The 18946-nt window shown below is 49.8% G+C and overlaps 1 protein-coding gene across 1 annotated transcript in view; it reads left to right on the top strand.

The window, feature by feature from the left end:
* The window catches only part of RAPGEF5 (Rap guanine nucleotide exchange factor 5), a 228013-nt gene that overhangs the window by 188632 nt on the left and 20435 nt on the right, over nucleotides 1-18946 (top strand). The window contains exons 16-22 of the mRNA XM_052001415.1: nucleotides 480-558; nucleotides 3680-3829; nucleotides 8234-8331; nucleotides 10588-10710; nucleotides 11502-11680; nucleotides 16351-16441; nucleotides 18782-18832. Of these exons, the coding sequence (XP_051857375.1) occupies nucleotides 480-558; nucleotides 3680-3829; nucleotides 8234-8331; nucleotides 10588-10710; nucleotides 11502-11680; nucleotides 16351-16441; nucleotides 18782-18832 (771 nt within the window). The remainder of the gene's footprint in view (nucleotides 1-479; nucleotides 559-3679; nucleotides 3830-8233; nucleotides 8332-10587; nucleotides 10711-11501; nucleotides 11681-16350; nucleotides 16442-18781; nucleotides 18833-18946) is intronic.

The raw sequence follows: 18946 nt of genomic DNA, 5'->3' as shown, positions 1-18946 counted from the left end.
CCTCAGTGGGGCTGCCCTCGCCAGGCCCAGCCGGAGCGGATGCCCATGAGCCTGACTTAAAGTCTGCCACAGTGTGGGAGGGGTCTGACCAAGAGGGCAGCGGGACAGGAAAGACACTGGGAGGGCCTCTGAGGAGGGAGAGGGTTGGTCACCAGGAAAGAAAATGGGGTGATGATGAAATGACCCTCCCAGAGACGTGGGGGTTGGAGAGTCAGCAGGTCACGGGGGGGGCGGAGGTACAGAGCCCCCCAGCAGTTTTCCAGAGGAGGCTGGGGGCCGCCGGTCCCAGGGTCCTGCCCTCCGGGGCCCCCGTGCTTGGCCAGCCCCAACCAGCTGCTCGGGCTCCCCCCCTGTCGCCTCATTGAGGCAGCTCCCCCTCTGAGGTTACATGGGACTTTGCCCAGCTCTTCTTGGAGCCGACTGTGAGTTTCCAAAGGCCCAGGGACGCTCCTTCATTGTCCTTTCCTTCTCTTCCACAGAACAAAGCTCTTTTCCACCAGTTTAGTCTTAAGGAGAACTGGCTCCAGCACCGAGGAACCGTGGGGGAAACAGAGGAAAGTAAGTGGGGGAGGGAGGGCCGGACAGTGGGGGGCGGAGACAGAAAGTGACCAGTGTGAGTGTCTCGGATGGGGGGGGGGGCTTCGATTCTAGCTCTGACCTCAGTCGGCCTCGTCACTTAGACATTCATGTCCCCCGTGGGTTGGAGCAGAAAGCGCCGCTGGGGAAGTTTCCTTTCTAAGGTCCCGCAAGACCCTCCCACGTTGGAGACACCCCCAGGGACGGCGAGGCCGGGGAGCGGGTTTCAAAGCCCTCCGACGTTTACCGAGGGTCCCTGCCCTGCGAGGCAACGACACACCCACCCACACACACACGCACACACACAGACACGCACACATACTACATACACACGTGTGTGCACAAGCCACGCACATACACACATCTATATAACGATGTACGTGTCCGTGAGTGTTTCCCCATTTGACAGATGAGGAAATTGAGGCTCAGAGAGACTAAGGGGTGTTCCCAGGACAACAGCACTAGGAAGTGTGGGCCGGGGCCCTTCCCAGCACCCTCAGGCGGGCACAGGCGCTCATTAAGGAATTGCCAGTGGCACAGACAGAAGTGCCCCCCCCAGCTGCCCCGCCCAACTCAGAAACAAGAGCAGTAACCCATTTTACAGATGAGACAGAGTGAAGATGCGAGGTCGATGACTTGCCCGGTCATGCAACTAGTGTCTGGGTTTGGATTCGAACTCGGGACTTGCCGATTCCGAGCCCCCGCTCCGGCCTAGCTCTAATGTCGGAGCTCCTCAGTCCGAGGAAAAGCCTCTGTTCTACATTAGGAAGCTGGGAATCATAGAGACAGAAGAGAAATGGTTCTGCCCTCGAGGAGCCCATGTCCCATCGGGAAAGAATGGAACCCGGGCGGATGGGAGCCTACAGGGAACCTAAAGCTCACGGAGGTTCCTCCCGGCCTTCTCTGGGGGGGACAGCCCCCGCGGCCCGCGCTCCCCGGCCCCCCGCGCTCCCCGGCCCCGGCCCCGGCCCCGGCCCCCCGCGCTCCCCGGCCCCGGCCCCCCGCGCTCCCCGGTCCGCTCTGATCCCCGCGAGGGCGCTCCCGGCCCCGCGCTAATGAGCTCAAAGTTGCAAGTGTGGGAGCCTCCCGGCCCTGGCTCCTCTTCTCGCCGCTCTAGTTAATGAGCCGGAAACCGAGCTGGGCCGCGTTGATTTGTGGGCTGCTGGAAAACTCCATTTTCCGGGGGGAGAAGCCGCCTTTTTCCGTCGGCGAATCCCCCGACGAGCGGGGAGACACTTGTCAAATGGTGTCCCGGGAGGGACGCGGCGCCGGGGCCGTCACCGAGCCCCCGCCCCAGCCCGAGGCCGAACCCCAGCTGCCCCCGCCCCAGCCCCAGCCGCCCATCCTGCCGGGGAGCCGGGCTCGGTCCCAGGCCCTTGGGGGGCCTCCGCTGGCCACACCTGGGCGGGATCCCCTGGGCTGGCCCCGCGGACGGCCATCCGAGCTGGGGTTCCAGTGGCCACCAGTGAGGGGCGCCCTCTCCTTGGGAGGCAGCCCGGGCCGGCTTCCACCTTAGTGTCCGCTTCCGCCCCCTGAGGCCGAGCCTCTCCCTCCACCCTCCTCCTTTCCCTCCCTTCCCTTCCTTCACCATCCCTCCTCTTCCTCTTCCTCCATTTTTTCTCTCCTCCCTCCTTTCCCCCCTCCCTCCTTCCTTTTTTCCCTCTTCCCCCTCCCTCCTTTCTCCTCCCCTTTCTCTCCTCCCTCCTTTCCCCCCTCCCCCCTTTCCCTCCTCCTTCCTTTCCCCCCTCCCTCCTTTCCTCCTCCTTCCTTTCCCCCTCCCCCCTTTCTCCCCTCCCTCCTCCATCTCTACCTGCTTTCTCCTCTCCCTCACCCTCCCTTCCCTTCTCTGAGCCTCCTTTTCTCCGCGCCTTTCCCACCACCGGGTGTCTGGCACTGGGCACAAAGGGGGGGGGCCTCCAGTGCAGACTCAGCCCTTTGGGCTGTCCCGGATCACACTGTTGAGCTTGCGGACCCCTCAGAAAGCCCGCTTCTTTCCCCGGCCGGGAGCAGCCTTCTGGAGCCTCGCCCTGTCTCCTGATGGAGCAGGTGCTTTTGCAGCAGGAGACCTTCCCCCAGAGTGTGGGCGGCCCTCCCACCCTTAGGTTAACTGCAGATCGACTCCCAGGCCGGTCTTTGTCTTATTTTATTCATTTTTGGCAATGCAGTTAGGGCTAAGTGACTTGCCCAGGGTCACACAGCAAAGTGTCTGAGGCCAACTTTGAACTCAGGTCCCCCTGACTCTACGTCATCCTCTAAATAATCTAATAATAATACCCATGATAATCTAAGGGGAGGTCACATGACCTCCTTAACGTGCTCATAAATGATAGGGAAAAGACAACGCTAAGTGCAGCTAGAGTATGTATATGTACACACACACACACACACACACACACACATGTTGGCCATGAGTCACACACATCTTGGTGCATGTGTTAATGCATCTCTAACTCCCAAATAAACCAAGCTCTCTAGGTTTCTGGAGGGGACTTCCTGCACCCTTTCTTGTAAACGTCTCCCCCCTCCCTAAATCCCTGTAGCTTCCAGCATCACCTACACGATCTTCCCTTGTGTGGTGTTCAGGGCCCTCCCTCGCCCCTTTCTGTGTCTCATCTCCTGCTCCGGACTCTTGGCTCTGGGGACCCTGGCCTCCAGCTCCAGCCATTTTCCCTGGCCATCCCCACGCCTGCAGGCTCTCCCTCATCTCCACCTCCTGGCTTCCTTCCGTTCCCTGCTAAGCTCCCCCCTCCCTTAGCCCACCCCCTGAGTGCAAGGGCCTCCCCTCTGGGGCCACCTCCAAGGGGTTCATTGTCTCCCCTATTGCACTGGGAGCTCCTGAAGCTAGGGACTGCCCCCGGTCTTCCTTTGTGTCCCCAGCACTTTGCCCAGGTCCCAGGCACACAGTAGGCACTTAATACATGCTTGCTGACTGACTATACGGCATTGTGTAGGAAGGAAAGCCTTTGTATGTGTGTGTGTGTGTGTGTGTGTGTGTGTGTGTGTGTGTGTGTGTGTGTACGTGGGACCGCTCAGGGCCGAGGCTTTCAGGAACCTAGGGGAGGGTGCTTCCCTCCCGTGTTCTCACCCCCTGTCCCGTTGACAGTTTTCTGCCACGTGTACATCACGGAGCACTCGTACATCAGCGTCAAGGTCGGGGTCTCCAGCACGGCTCAGGACATCCTCAAGATCGTGGCCGGGAAGCTCCAGCACGCTCAGGAGGAGCTGGTCCTCGTGGCGGTCGCCTTCTCAGGGGGTAAATCCGGGCTCGGGCTTGCATCCTAAAGCCCCGCTGGCGGGGGACGGCGCGTCCGGCGAGCGTCGGGCCGGTCCCCTCCGGGTCCCCGGCTGGGTGGCCAGGGGAACAATGAAAGGCCGCCTCCTCCCCTGGTTTCCATGACAACAGCCGGTCCTTGGGTCCTGCCGGATGCTGAGTTTTCTCCCCCAGAATGGAATACCCAGGGAAGGCGCTCCGGGGGTCGAAATGGATACGAAGCCCTTGTATTTTAGACCTTCGATAAACGCCTCTATTTTCATATTTAAATTAACTTAGGAAATAGATGGGGGGTGATATTGCTCGAGGGAGGGAGGGAGATAAAGAGGAGGGGAGAAAAAGGGGGGGGAGAGACAGAGACAGAGACACAGAAAGACACAGAGATAAACAGAGTTTTATTTTAAAAAAAAACTTTTTTTTAATAAAATGAAAGGAAAAAAAAATATGGCCCGCACAGGGAGCAAGAATCAGTGGGCCCTGTTGCCTCGGCCGGACTGTGCGTTTCTGTGCTGCCCTTTCTTCTGCGGGTGTTTACGTGGCCCGGCAGAATGACTCTGTCTCTCTCGAATACAATCCGCCCGATTACAGGCTGATTCTATTGATCTCGTGACCCCCGGGGCGCCCCCGCGCAGCCTCTCGGGCCCGTTTGCTCGCCACCCCTTTTAATGGCCCGTTACTCCGGGAGAGTGCAAAGGAGGGGCTTTGACTCTGGGAGGGCGGCGCTGAGGGATGACGGGCCAGAACCCGGCCCTGGCTGGCGTTGCCCTGGGCCCGTTACGTCCCTGTGGGGGAGAAGCCCCCCTCGGGCGGAGCTTTCCAGAATCCTCCGACCCTGAGGGAGTCCCTGTTGTCTCACTGCTTGGAGGCAAATGAGCGCAGGGTGCGACCCAATGAAATTGCATATGCAAATTAGGCATCTAAGGTGGATGGAGGTTCCTGCTTCTCCCTTGGCTTCCCTTCCCCCTCCCACGAGGCTCAGGTCTCACTCCCCCATCCCCTTAAAAGCGGGGCCGGGTGTCCGTGGTCCTGTCGTTGCCATTTTGTAACAGCTTCAGTCCCATTTGTTTCCCAGCCCGAGACGCGCTGATTTCCTCTTAAGCGCCCAGCGAGACTGGCCGGCAGCTTTCAGTGCCGAGGGGACCGGGGGGGGGGGGGGGGGGGGAGTGGAAGGGAGGGCCGAGCCCGTGCGCTCGAACCCGCGTCCCCGGAAGTCCCCGGGGGGCAGCCGCCAGGTGCTGGGGGCGAGGACCTTTGTGAACCGGGCGATTAATGAGGGCTCTGATTGCCGGCGCCCGGGCCGCGCTGGGAAAGGCGGCTTTCGGCCCCGTGAGCTTGGGCGCTTCATAGATCTCTAGTACGCAGAGACTTAGGGCGCGTCCCCCACTGTGGGAGAGGGGACCAATTTAACATCGATTAGTGGTGCGGCCCGTTAAAAACTCTCGGCCTCCGCCAAGCAGGGGCTTCGTACACAAATGCAGTGTCTGCCGGGCCTCGGCCTTTAGAGCATCTCCTTAATTCCCGTAGGGCAGCGGGGCGGCTCCCGAATGGAAACCTGCTTTTTCCTAGCCCTGCCCTGCTCTGTCCCTTTCGCTCCCTACCGGCCTCTTTCACTGCCTCCCTTTTAGCTTTCTTCCTTTCTCCATGTTTTGCCCCTTTCATCCTCTCTCCTTCTTTTCTCTTTCCTTTCCCTTCTCTCTCCAGCTCTTCATTCCTAACCTAATGCTGCCTTCCCTCCCTTTTTCTTCTCTCCCTTTTAGCTTTCTTCCTTTTCCCCATGTTTTGCCCCTTTCATCCTCTCTCCTTCTTTTCTCTTTCCTTTCCCTTCTCTCTCCAGCTCTTCATTCCTTCCCTAATGCTTCCTTCCCTCCCTTTTTCTTCTCTCCCTTTTAGCTTTCTTCCTTTTCTCCATGTTTTGCCCCCTTCATCCTCTCTCTTTTTCTCTTTCCTTTCCCTTCTTTCTCCAGCTCTTCATTCCTTCCCTAATGCTGCCTTCCCTCCCTTTTTCTTCTCTCCCTTTTAGCTTTCTTCCTTTTCTCCATGTTTTGCCCCTTTCATCCTCTCTCCTTCTTTTCTCTTTCCTTTCCCTTCTCTCTCCAGCTCTTCATTCCTAACCTAATGCTTCCTTCCCTCCCTTTTTCTTCTCTCCCTTTTAGCTTTCTTCCTTTTCTCCATGTTTTGCCCCTTTCGTCCTCTCTCCTTCCCTTTTCTCTCTTTCCTTTCCCTTCTCTCTCATCTCTTCATTCCTTCCCTAATGCTTCTTTCCCTCTTTTTTTCTTCTCTTCCTTTCCTCATCCCCTTTTCTTTCACACTCTGTCCCCCTTCTCCTTCCCTCTCCTCTCTTTCCACCTTCTCTTTTTTTCTCCTCTCCCTTTCTCTTCCCCCTCTCTCCCTTATCCTCTCCCTCTCCTAAGAGTGGCTGTTACCGAGGTAGACAAAGGAGTAGGTCACTTTTACTCTCCTCTGCTCTTTGAGTGGGCTGACCTCTCCTCTGGGGCAAGACTCTCTCTCTGGCCCCCTCCCCTCTGGGGAAGAGGTTCCTTTAAACTAGCTGATGGGAAATGGAGAGTGGCAAGCTCAGTGCTTAGTTTCTCTTATTCGGAGAAACCCTTTGAATGGATTCTTTCTGCCCTGGGGAGCTGTTCAAATAAACCACTAAACTCCTCTCCTTGGACTGAGCCCCCAGCCAGAAATCACATTTTGAAAGATGTATCCGTTTTAAGTTTTCGCTCCTCTCCCAGATCTTTCCCATACTCTCCCTCAAGGCCACGTTGGAGCAACTTTAGTAATTCTCTTGATTAATAGCTGAGCCACATTGGCTGACCTTAGAAACAAAGTGAAAATTTAAACACACAAAAGGAAATATCTCCTAAGCCCCAAGGGAAGCATCTAGTTTAAAATGACAGACAGAGACAGAGACAGAGATACAGAGACAGAAGAGACACAGAGACAGAGAGAGAAAATATAAGGGAATGAGAGAATGAGAATGAGAAGGAGGAGGGGAGGGGAGAAGTCACCAGCCTTTTTCTCCAGCCTGAATGGATTTGAGCAATAATACAGCTCCTGGCCTATGATTTCTAGAGCACTTATTTTATGCCAGACACTGCTAAGCATTTTACAATTATTATCTCACTTATCACCATTACAATGCACATCTAGAATTATTAGGTGCTATTATTATCCCTATTTTACAGAGGAGGAAACTGAGACAAACAGAGGTTAACTGATTTACCAAAATTATACTAGAATTGATCCAAGGCAAAATTTAGAACTCAGGTCTTCACTTTCCTTTGAAGCACTTAAATACCGGTTGAATTTTGCTGCTTAGAGTAAAATGTTCTAGTGTAAACATAAATGAACAAATTTACTTTTCTGGTAGAAACAATAGAATGATTTTTAGAGATTTCTCAGACTTTCCCTTCCTCCTCTCTGAGTCCTTTCCCTGGCTTTTGCTTCCCTTTTTTTGGCCCAGTCTCCTGTAGTCTGAGCCCATTCTGCTATTATCCGACTTCCGAGCCCAGTGTTTGGTTACTTTAATCATCTCTCACCATCACTGACTTGGACATCGTGGGGAGTGAGGAGAATTGTCTATGGTGGTAGAGAGGGGTGCAGTGGACCTCCAGAAATAAGTGTGTAAATCAGGGGTCTCCTTAGAAAGGAGATGAATGGCTTTTTGCCCTCTTAGGTGAATTTCGGTAGCCGGGATGAGGGGGTGATGAGAGCGGGCAGTCGGGACCTGCAGACTTGCTCCTGGGGTGCAAGTGTTCTCCACCAATGCAACTCCTTGTCATTTGTAGCCAGTGAGTTTTCTGGGTTAAGAAGGTGACCTGCCCATGGCCACCTGCGTGGTCATTCAGGCATTAGAAGCAACCAATCATCCTCCAAGTGAGGCTGCTCGCCCTTCCCGAATTCTAGCCCTGCTATGTGGTGGGTTTGGGAGAGTCTGGATCATTTATGTTTACACTAGAACATTTTACTCTAAGCAGCAAAATTCAACCAGTATTTAAGTGCTTAAAAGGAAAGTGAAGACCTGAGTTCTAAATTTTGCCTTGGATCAATTCTAGTATAATTTTAGTAAATCAGTTAACCTGTTTGTCTCAGTTTCCTCCTCTGTAAAATAGGGATAATAACATTGGATACTTACTGTATGCCAGGATTCAAACCTGGATGTTCCTAATCCAAGGTCAGCTTCCTGTGCCTTTCACATTGTTCAACCTAAATGCTTGTTGAATTGGACCAAGCAGAGTTATAACATGATTGTTGTCCCAAATTTCAGTTCAAGTTGGATTTATTTTTCAGGGCATTTCTCGGAGATGCCGCTAGTTACGCAACATCTCAGCCATTGTTGTTACTCTTCTCACTGTCCCGTTTCTTTTTATTTTCTTAAAGAAAAACATGAACTTCAGCCAAATGACTTGGCCATCTCAAAATCACTGGAGCTATCAAGTCGGATCTATGTCTACCGGAAGGATCTGTCAGAGACTTTGGTAAGGATCATCAATCCTTTTGTCAAAGAGAAAAGAAAAACAGGAAGGAAGGAAGGGAAGGAGAAAAGAAGGGAGGGAGGGAGGGAAGAAAGAAGAAAGGGAAGGAGGAAGGGAAAGTAAAGAGGGAGGAAGAAGAAAGAATGGAAAGAATCCTTCTTTCAAATGTCTTTCACATATAAGGGGAAAAGATCAACAAATCCATAGTTGTGATATGATTAATGATCAATCAACAAACATCTACTAAGTCACTAGCATGTGCTGGCTGTTAATAATACAAAGCTGAAAATGAAGCACTTCCTATATCAAAACAATAGAAACTCTTTAAAAAAATGCTCAGATCTAGAGGATGTATTTCCCAAGTAACCATTCAGGTTCTTGTCTCAAAGGGGACTTGACTTAATCAAAGTAAGAGCGGACTTTGACAAAGAACTCCAAACTGTGTCCCTCGTGTATACCTTGTCCTATTTGAGTCTCCCCGTGATCTTGGGAGGTAATTACCCCAACCCAGGAGTTTGGAAAATGAGCAGCGTTGTCATTCCCATTTTACAGATGAGTTGTTTGACTGCCAAGGCAATGCTCTGTCTATACCTGCCTCTGCTGCCCAGGATCCCTTCCAGAATGCATACGTGTGATGTCATTAACACAAATTAGTTTATCAGGGAATCAAGTGCTGAAACAACAGATAAATTTTGATGGTAGGAAAATACTAGAGGAAGGCATCTAAGGGAGTAAATTCTGTCAGGGGACCCTGGGGACCGTGAGACAAGGAAATGGACAGGATTGTAAAAGGTTAAGGACACACTCCAGCTGTTTCATAATTGTGTGTGGTGGAGGAGGAACGGGGGGCACTGAGCTGTGCCAGGGACTCAGGGTACCCACTGATTCTCCTGTTCCACTGGAAAGCTCCAAGGAGGGACATCATCCAGCTGCCGGATAGCTGGCCGATTCTTCAGGGAAATTTTGTCTTGTGCCCTGAGAAGCAGCAGCCTTTGAGAATCCCCCGAGGTGTCTGTGCTTTCTCGCTCCTCCAATTTTCTTGTGTTTGTCTGTTCATTACTTTTCTCCCAATAGAATGAGGGAGGATTTAAGAAATGTCTGAAAGCGTGAAGAAACTTCAAAAATGCTTAAGAGAAGTCCTATTTTGGAAGCTCTTTGGTTTTACTAATAACCATTTTAATGTAAAAGAACTTTGAAAAATAAGAATTGCGCAGTTCCTAGTTTAGCATAAATTTATTTCTTCATTTAGACAGCATGTATTAGATGGCTCCTGTATACCAGGCCATGGACCAGGTACTATGGATTCAAATATAAAGAATGAATCATTGCTTGGGAGAAATGGCCCCATGCAAAAAAACAAGCTGTCGATAAGGGCTTGAAACTTAGCAGAGAGCCTGGCACATAGTAGGCCTTTAATAAATGTTTATCCATTAATTTATTGACAACTGAGAAAGCTCAGATAGGAAGTCTCTCCATGGAAAAAGAGATATTGTGATTCACTGATATTAAGCAGCTTTGGGAAAGGGCCACCAAACTCTTCACAGCCAGGATAAGCTAATCAAATTTCATCCAACTAATTTTCTCTATCCAATTTCATGGCGGTGCAATTGCCATAGAGCCCACATTTGGGAGGGTAGGGCAGAGCAGAGGGGGGGAAAATGTCATTTTTCGGTCATTTAGAGAAAATAGATCTGGTTCTGTGTTTACAGGAGATAACTTGTATATCTTCGATATACAAAAAACAATTTTAGTACCAATTTTCTCTGCAATTTGAGTCTCCTCCTGCTTTCCCTGTCCCGTTCCATCGGCATTTTCATATAATTTTCCTCGTTCATGGGAGGTAAAGAACACGAAATGTATTCCACATCCAATCCACGTCCGCCTTTATGGACGTGGCCCGTGACATTTCTTTTGTTGGTTTTCCACTCTCCTCGATGGCCCATATACTCATGCAGATGAGGAATGAGAGCGATTCCAGGGATTTGGCTTTTATTACCTTACTCCAGGGGCAAGGGCCTCTAATCAGATTTTATATTGTGTGGGAGAGAGGGGCTAATTCAATCAGAAATCATCGATCGCCGACTCCAGTTTCTGAGCCTATTTCCAAAATAGGTTATAATTCATAGAAGGTGAACAGACGGGAAACAATATTAAGTGCACTCGTCGAAGATTATTGTCCGAGCCTCCGTCGAGTGACTAATTTAGAGAGAAACATTTGGGAGTCGCTCAAGATCCCTTTGTTTCTGCCCATCAATTTAGAGCCCCCTGGTGGAGAGTGAGGAATCCCAGCAAAGGTCTCTGAGAATCTTGGGAATGAACACATGGGACCTGGCCATGGAATTAATGAACTTTGATTGGAGCTTGTTCAACTCGATTCATGAGGTAAGAACTGGGGGGAAAGGCTGGTTGGTTGGATGGGCTTCAGCATGGGGAAGGATGTCCAAGGTGCCCATTTTGTAGTGGGCACAGAATCGGTATTGGGAAGTCGTGTGGAGTTCTACAAAAGTTGGGAAGGACCTTTGGTGTCCAGTTCTTATTGGAAACATCCTTAATATTAATCAGCAAATGGTCTTTGAGCATCTGCTCTATATCAGACTCTCCGTGAGGCACTGGATGTACAGAGATGACGTGAAGAACACTCTGTGCTTCAGTGCTTACCTTGTACTAGAGGGAAACAGCTTGTACACAGTCAGGGAGAGAAGGTAGACGAGATGGCCCCTCGGCCCTGCTTTGAAGGAAGTCAGGGAGGCCGGATCAGGCGAGATCAGGGGACAGGGGACACATGGGTCAAGTCGAGGAGCAGCAGAAGGGACACCGTGTACGGTAAAGAGCCAGTTTGCCTGAAACGGAGAGAGCAAGAAGAGACATGAACTCACATTTGTATCATGCTTTGGGGGGTTTGAAGTCAAGTATCATCATAAAGTTTCTATCATTCCCTCATGTTCCCATCAAAAGCCACCCCTTCGTTCTTCCTCCTCTGTGAACACCTCCATCCTCTCTATTCTCTAAGGACCTTCCCCGTTCTAGACCCTCATTCTGTGACCTTCTGGTTGGAGAAGGAACTTTATGATCCCTAAGCAGACCCTTAAATGACAAAGCAATGGACTCGTCTCAAAAAAAGAGAGAAAGAAAGAAAAGAAGCCAGTCTTTAAGAGCTTGTTCTGTCCCCACAGCAAGAGCTGATTTACTTCACATTCAGCCGACAAGGAAGCAGCGAGAACACGGTGAACCTCAGTCTCCTGCTGCAGAGATGCAACGAAGTCCAGCTGTGGGTGGCCACGGAGATCCTGCTGTGCAGCCAGCTCTGTAAGCGAGTTCAGCTGGTGAAAAAGTTCATCAAAATCGCTGCTCAGTAAGTGGTGGACATGGCGGGGAACCGGGGAAGGGAGCAAGCTTTGGGCCCAAGATGCCCATGTCCAATGTGCAAAGAGCCCTAGAAGCCCCTCGTGTTATATAGGGGGAGAGGGAGTGACCGTGGAGGGCCCTCAGTGACTCACTGACCTCATCATAGAACTGCAAAGGATCCCTGATCTGGGGGAGAGTGTGGGCCCTGTCTCCACCACTGCAGCTTGACCAACGAAGCACTTTCTGGGAGGGGGTCCTATGCTAAGGTGCTAATGGATTTGCCCGAGTTTGGGCCTAGCATTTTTTAATAAACTTGAAACACTTGCATGTTGTGATAAATGTTTAGGGCTAGAGGAGACTGCAACGGTCTAGGGGAGCTCTGTGCCTTTCTTTACCCCCTGCAACGGTCTAGGGGAGCTCTGTGCCTTTCTTTACTCCCTTATTTGGGGATGATGATGAATGCTCCAAAATCAGGATTGTACCCAGAGCCAAGAGAGCCTCGCACCCAGCTGTCTCCCCATGATGCAGGGGAAAGTTTGGGGCTAGCCTTCATCCAGCCCCTTACACAGATGCCATTGGATTCTGATCCCGGCGGTGTACAAAGGCACCGGGAGAGCGCAGCTGCAGCCACTGTCTGGGGCAAATGGAGCTTATCTTTGGGGCTCCCTGGGCCCTCACCCTCCCCAAGCCGCCTTCCCATATGTGTCAGCCCTTGGAATCTTTTACCAACATGAGTCTTTCTCTTAAGTAGATATTATTGTGCCGGCCTCCATCTGTGGCTCTGCTAATACTGTTGACGCAAAATGTGGTCTGAGACGTCCCTGGCTGTCTCGGGCCTTTTGCTTGAATAATCTTCTGAAATTTGTCAAGGGATGAGGTTATTAGTAGAAAGGGACAGTCAATCTCACGGCCATCTAGCTCAAATCCCAGGATAAGTGTATCCTTTTCTTGAGGGCAGTGACATTGGAGCATCTCCTCTCCATCTGGCTCCTTCCTCTTGTGCTATTGAGAGACAGACTCTATCCTTCCTAATGCAAATAGAAATGGAGGCTTAATTTCCTTATTATTATTCCAGTTGGAATAACCAAGGGAAATTAGTCATTTACACGAAGAAAGCATGTTCCTTGCTCATTGCCATCCTATTTGCATATTCCTCTCGGTAGCAAACGAGTGCTGGGCCCCACGTTCTCCCCCACCTGTCCCTCCTCACCTCGGTGGGATACGGTGACTTAGTTTCCCCACACCTGCCTGCTCCAAGGGGGGAACTGCTGGGCAGTGACCCACAGCGAAGGGCCGGCGGCTGAGGTCTGATTTTGTGGTTGCCGTGGTCTTTGAAGCTTTTGTGTTTGTTATCTTTCCCTGGAACTGGTGGTGAAGTGGACAGGGTACTACTGCAGCTGGAGTCGTTCGGCTCCCGCCTTGGCCACTGTCCGCTCTGGGACCCTGGGAGAGAAGTGCCTTAAGTTAGCTATAAACCTCAGTCTCTTCCTCTGCAAAATGGGGAATGATCACATGCACCCCCATCTAGGGAGGTGGTGAGGATCAGAGGAGAGACACTTCATAAACTGCAGCCTCTGCAGAGGTCGTGGGAGGTTTGGCGCTGAGTAGGTCTGCAATGGCAGAGTGGCTTGGGGGAGGGCTTCCCTCTGGGGGGATCGGTGATGAAGCAGCCTCCCTCATACACTCAGGGACTCATGGAAGAGGTCCGTGTTATTGCCCCACTCTGACAGTTTGCTTGGATTTTAAGGCATAGCTGGTCAACAGGCACTCATTGAGTACCTACTGTGTGCTGGCCATTGGGTACACGCCCAAAAAAGGGCTAAAACTCTGCCTTTAAGAAGTTCACATTCTAACGAGAGGAACACCGCATTAGAAACGGGCTAGAGCCCGGAGAACCCGGAGGTCATCCAAAGCAGGGCACACACAAGGCCAGAACTGGACAGGCTCTCTGACCCCGCCCGAGGAGAGCATGGGCCCTGCTCCCCCCTGCGGCTCTCCAGTTGATCAGGAACTGCTTTCAGGGAGTCGGGTCCCGGGCTGGGGTGCTGAAGATACCAAGTCCAGGTGCAGCCCACCATCCAACTGCTTTCTCCTCCTGGGGGTCCCTTGGGGGGTTCTTATGACATCATATATTGATTTTTCCTTTTGAAGAAAGGGAATGCGGTATATTCAGTCAATTTAGAGTACAGGATGACTCCAGGTGCTTCATGGGGAGAGAAAAAGGAAGAACTACCAAGCGATGGAGTATTTCCTGACTAACAGCCTATGGGCGTTTACAAATACGATGTAGCAGAAAGCCAGAGCGCTAACATTTCATGGAGAGAGAGGAGAAGGAGAGAGGAGAAAAGGATTTGAACTCAGATCCTCCTGACTTCAGGGCCCGTGTTCTATCTGCTGCACCATCTAACTGCCCCCTTTTTAAAAATAAGTTTCTTTTTATTTTCAAATGGAAACAGTGGAATAAAGTGGTTTTGGGCTAAAACTGCTGTTCTCTGTTACTGATATACATGAGCTAGTGGGTGTATCTTGGAGATTCACTTTTCTGAAATGTCCAATGATACTTAGTGGTTCCTTCCAAGACGAGATCAGAGATAGTTCAGTGGTGCAGTGGATGGCATTCTGTGCCAGGAAGCGGGAAGAACTAAGTTCAAATATAGCCACTGTTGTGCAACCCTGTCTGGACAAGTCACTTTATCTGTTTGCCTCAGTTTCCTGATCTGTAAAATGGAGGTAAATAACTTTACTTGCCTCCCAGGGTTGTTGTATCCCAGGAGATAATATTTGTAAAGCACTTTGCAAACCTCAAAGTGCTATTATAAATGCTGTTGTTGTTGATCTATGATCCAAGGAGTCCAGGAAATGTGTCAATTAGAGGTAAAGCACCTGGAAGACATTAATTTATGGCTTTATTTATGTATCCTGAGGATGGGGCTAAGGAGGGAGGAGAGACAAAGAAAGGATGTGGGGAATCACTCCAGAGAAAGGACAGTGTTGGGGGAGCTACTTAGTTGGTCGCTCGGTTCAGGAAGAAAGCCCGTACTGAGCTATTACTAATGGCACCGGGTTTGGGATTTTGCCCCCCCAGAGTGCCACATTTAGAGAGCCCTGGCAGCCCCTACAGCAGAGAATGAACAATAGAATATTTAGCATCTGATTAGCACAAATCAGGCATTAAACTAGGAAGGCACAAGATGGCGGATGGGGCGAATCGTTCCCCATGATGCTCTCGTGCCAGAGTTGCCTCAGAGTCGCTCTCTGCCATGGGATGCCATTCCCTGCCCCCATCCGTCTAAGCCAGTGCTGGTAGGAGCCCTGCCACCCTTTGTGCCCTTTGCCAGAGCCTCCTCACTCTCTCCTCCTTCCGGCCATTCTTTGTTCTGCTAATAGATTAATCATGTCCAGACCCGGATCGGATCACGCCAGTTCTCTGTGAAAATCCTTCCATAATCCTTCTAATCGCCTCTTCGGTAACATTCAGCCCACTCAGCCCGACATTCAGGGCCCCAGCTGGTGCCTCCTTAACTTTTTAAGCTTCATCTCAAGCCCTTATTTCTTCCCTAATCTCTCCTTCAGTCAAATAAACGATTCACCATCCTCTTCACATCTCAGATTTCCCCCTTTCTGTGCCCGAGTTCCCCCCATTCCTCATGCTTCACATAGAGTTTAAGGCCCACTTTAAACGGCACTTCTGCCACGAAGTCTTCCCTGATCTTCCCCCCATTTGGGACTCAAATAGGACTTTCGCACCTTTTTTCAACCCATTTGTCGGATACCATTTTGTGGCACAATCGTCCGCCTCCGTGCCTTACGTTTTGTAGTTTACAAGCCCTGTGGGACAAGGGATGACGTAATCCATACACGTTATCCAGCACAACAAACAAAAGTTTGTGGCAACAAACCTGTATTTTTTCTTTAGGAGTTTGAATCCGAAGCATTGCTTTATGAAGACCCCTTCCATAGCGGCCCGTTATAAATATTCATATTATTACGGCTCTTCCCTGGAGCTATTTTGATGGAGACAAATGGAATAGAGGCTTAAAAGGGAATATAAGTTGCCGATGAGCAAGATGGAGTGATGAGATCTTTACTGGAAACAAATGAAAACAAGGGCTTGATTCATGAATCTTTAGAATGAGAACAAGCAGCTGTGGCGAATGTTCTAAGTCAAGTTTGCTGGACAAGTGATAAAGGCAGATGAAAAGCTTGATGACTTCTGTCATGTTTCTAAGAAAAGGAGGAGAGAAGGGGGGGATAATGGAAATTTCTCGGAGGGTACTTAGAATATCTGTGGATGTCCTAAAGGGGAATATTGGGAAATACTCTTTTAATAATTCAAATGTTTGTCAGCCATATGACCAAAGGAGAATAATACCATGTCCATTAACCTTTTCCTTATGGGACTGGGTAAGAAAACTCTTTCTTTTAAACATATGAGCATTAATTGTAGCAACCGTTTGTGGTTATCATTAGTAACGTGAGTGAGGAAGAAAGGTTTCTGGGAGTATTTGAAGTGGTTCCTAACGTACCACTGCAGTGGTCAAGAGGGAACACATTCACATCTCCACGCTTGACCTCAGGGGCCAAAGAAAGCCTTTTCACCATTTTTTTTTCTTCTGGGATTATCCGGTGAATGGACATTGACCTCAAAGTGACATCAGCTTCCTTTTATCTCGACAGCTGCAAAGCCCAAAGAAACCTGAATTCTTTCTTTGCCATTGTCATGGGTCTCAACACAGCATCGGTCAGCCGGCTGTCTCAGACCTGGGAGGTAAGCGGACCCTAGAGCACAGAACCATTGGTGGGTTTTTACCAGAGGGGGCCATGAAATCATTGTCCATTTTAAAAAGTAAATATATTCTGTTATTAAAAACCTAAGTAAATGCATTGAGTTCTGAGGAACTGTATTAAAAAACCTGGGAAAAGATTTCCATTTATTGAAAAGGAGAAGATCTGAAAAAGAAGGGAAATGGAAGGATGAGGAGCTTTAAGTAGGGTCAGTTCTACTGGGATTAATATTTTGGTTCTGGCTGTTTCTGTTTTAGTGAATGACAAATGCAACTGTATTCACTATGACCTAATTACATGAGTTAATAGTCCTCAAAGCCAGGAAGTAATGTACAGATAGGAAGCAACAGTCAAAGAAATCTGAATCTGTAATAAAAAAAAATGTAATGTTTGGAAAAAATCTGTATTCCAAATAATTCCAGGTGAGTTCAAACTCTCCCTCTGGGGATAGAGGGGAGAGACTAGACCTCCATGGGAAGGAAATTCCCTTTGTTAATTAAGATGGTTGAAGTTAAAGGGTTTGCTCCAATAGGTGCTAGAGACAGACTCGAACCATGCTCCTAGTTTCAAGATTAGTTCCCATTCCTTTCCTGTGCCATCCTGTCACAGGAGGCTGGTGATTATACTGCTGATGTCTCAGATAATTCTGGCCTCTCCAAGCTTCCCCCTGAAATAGAAAAAATCAGAGCAATTCTGTGGGAGATGAGGAAAGAGTAGAGACCTGACTGAAACGATAAAAGATTTCTGGTTCTGTAGAAGCAGGAAAACATAGTGAGAGCTGAACTTGGACTCAGGAAGACCTGAATTCTAATTCCACCTTAAACACTTGCTAGCTGTGGGCTTCTGGGCAGGTCCGTTAGTCTATGTGAGCCACAGGTAACTCTCCAAGACTGCTTACTAACCAATAGATGCTTTATATGAAATTATGGGTACTTGAAAACACTGTCATCATCTTCTTCCCTATTTCCAAGGAGTATTATTTAGCAGATTGGAAAGGAAAGAATTGGAGGTTAGCACAGGGTCATAGATTGACAGATGAAAGAGGGTGGTCACTATTCTGGCCCAAGCCACGTGTGAAAAGAAATCCTTACTAGAGCATCCCCAGGAAGTGACCATTGGGCCTTGGCTTGGAGACCTCCAAGGACGGGGAGCTCACTCATTCCTGAGGCAGCCGATTCCACCCTTGCGTAGCTTTGATTGTTAGCAAGTCTTTTCTAGACATTGAGCTTCATTGGTCTCGTGTTCCTGGCTCTGCCCCCCGGCACCAGAGCCGGACTAATTCCCTTTCCATGAGATGGCACATCAGGTACTCTCCTGTCACAACTAAAACCACCTATTGAGTCCCAGGGAGTCCCACGCCAGAGACATTCTAATTCTCCCCGCTAGAAAGCCCTTGGAAATTTCAAGCTGTCTTTGCATCTGCCCCTGGCACCTTGGACAGTGCCTCCTGCCTGGTGGCAGGCTCCCTATGAATACTGTTTGCATGAGAAAGCCTTTGAGTAAAGGCTGGGTAGCGACCTATATGTTGCCATTCCAGGGACCACCCCAACTCAGTTCCAAGGGCTCGGTTCCAGGTTAGCCATAGGGAGGTGAACTTCTCAGACACAACTCTCACAAAGACCGTGCTTGGTCATGGAGTTCGTGATGGGACACCCAGAAAATCCAGGCAACTCTATACCTACAAAATCATGTCTCCTCAGGGTATCGCTGTAAGGTAGTGTAGCTTCCCACCCCACCCAGGTCCGTTTGGGTACCTGTCCAACTGGTAGAACATTCCATGGGAAGCCCGTGGACTCCCTTGTGCTCTGGTTAGAACTTCTCTTTTGGACCTTCTGGACCACTTGTTGAAAGGCCTCTATTTTCAAACTCAGTGACCTGCCCCTCGCTTCACTGGGCCAAGCAGACCAGAATACATAATTTCTGACACTCTCACAGGCCACCTGAAAGCTCGTTAGGTGTTTATTTAGATGTCAACCTACAAGATTATTTCAAGCTCAACATGATATTAAAAACAAGAATACGTCTGAGTTAAGAAGTGGAATTGAAACCCAAGAAGTTTTCATTAAAGAATCATCATTATATAGAATGTTGAATGAAGTTAGAGAGATTTCGGGTGGAGGGGCCATTGTACTCCGTGATACTCAGTGATACTTGTCAGGGCTCTCACACCAAGAGCATGACGGGGAAGAAGGAATGGGATTCAACTGGGACATGGTTCACTGCTGGTTTTGATGTTCAGAAACAAAGCACATGGGAACAAAACTTGCCCAAAAAACCTCTTTTGTACCCTTGACTTTTTGCCCTCTGGCTTTTTTTCTTCCAGAAAATCCCTGGGAAATTTAAGAAACTTTTCTCAGAGTTGGAGAGTTTAACGGTAAGTGGTCACATCCACTCGGTGTCGAGACTCTTTCTGCATTTGGGCCGTTTCCTTTGCTCTCTGTGGTGTGAAACGCTCGGGAGCCATTTGCTTGTTTTAGGAAGAGTTTGT

The sequence above is a fragment of the Antechinus flavipes genome, chromosome 5, assembly GCF_016432865.1.
Source record: "Antechinus flavipes isolate AdamAnt ecotype Samford, QLD, Australia chromosome 5, AdamAnt_v2, whole genome shotgun sequence".
NCBI lineage: Eukaryota > Metazoa > Chordata > Mammalia > Dasyuromorphia > Dasyuridae > Antechinus > Antechinus flavipes.
The sequence above is the reverse complement of the archived record's forward strand: the minus strand, read 5'-3'. Positions and strand labels throughout refer to the sequence as shown.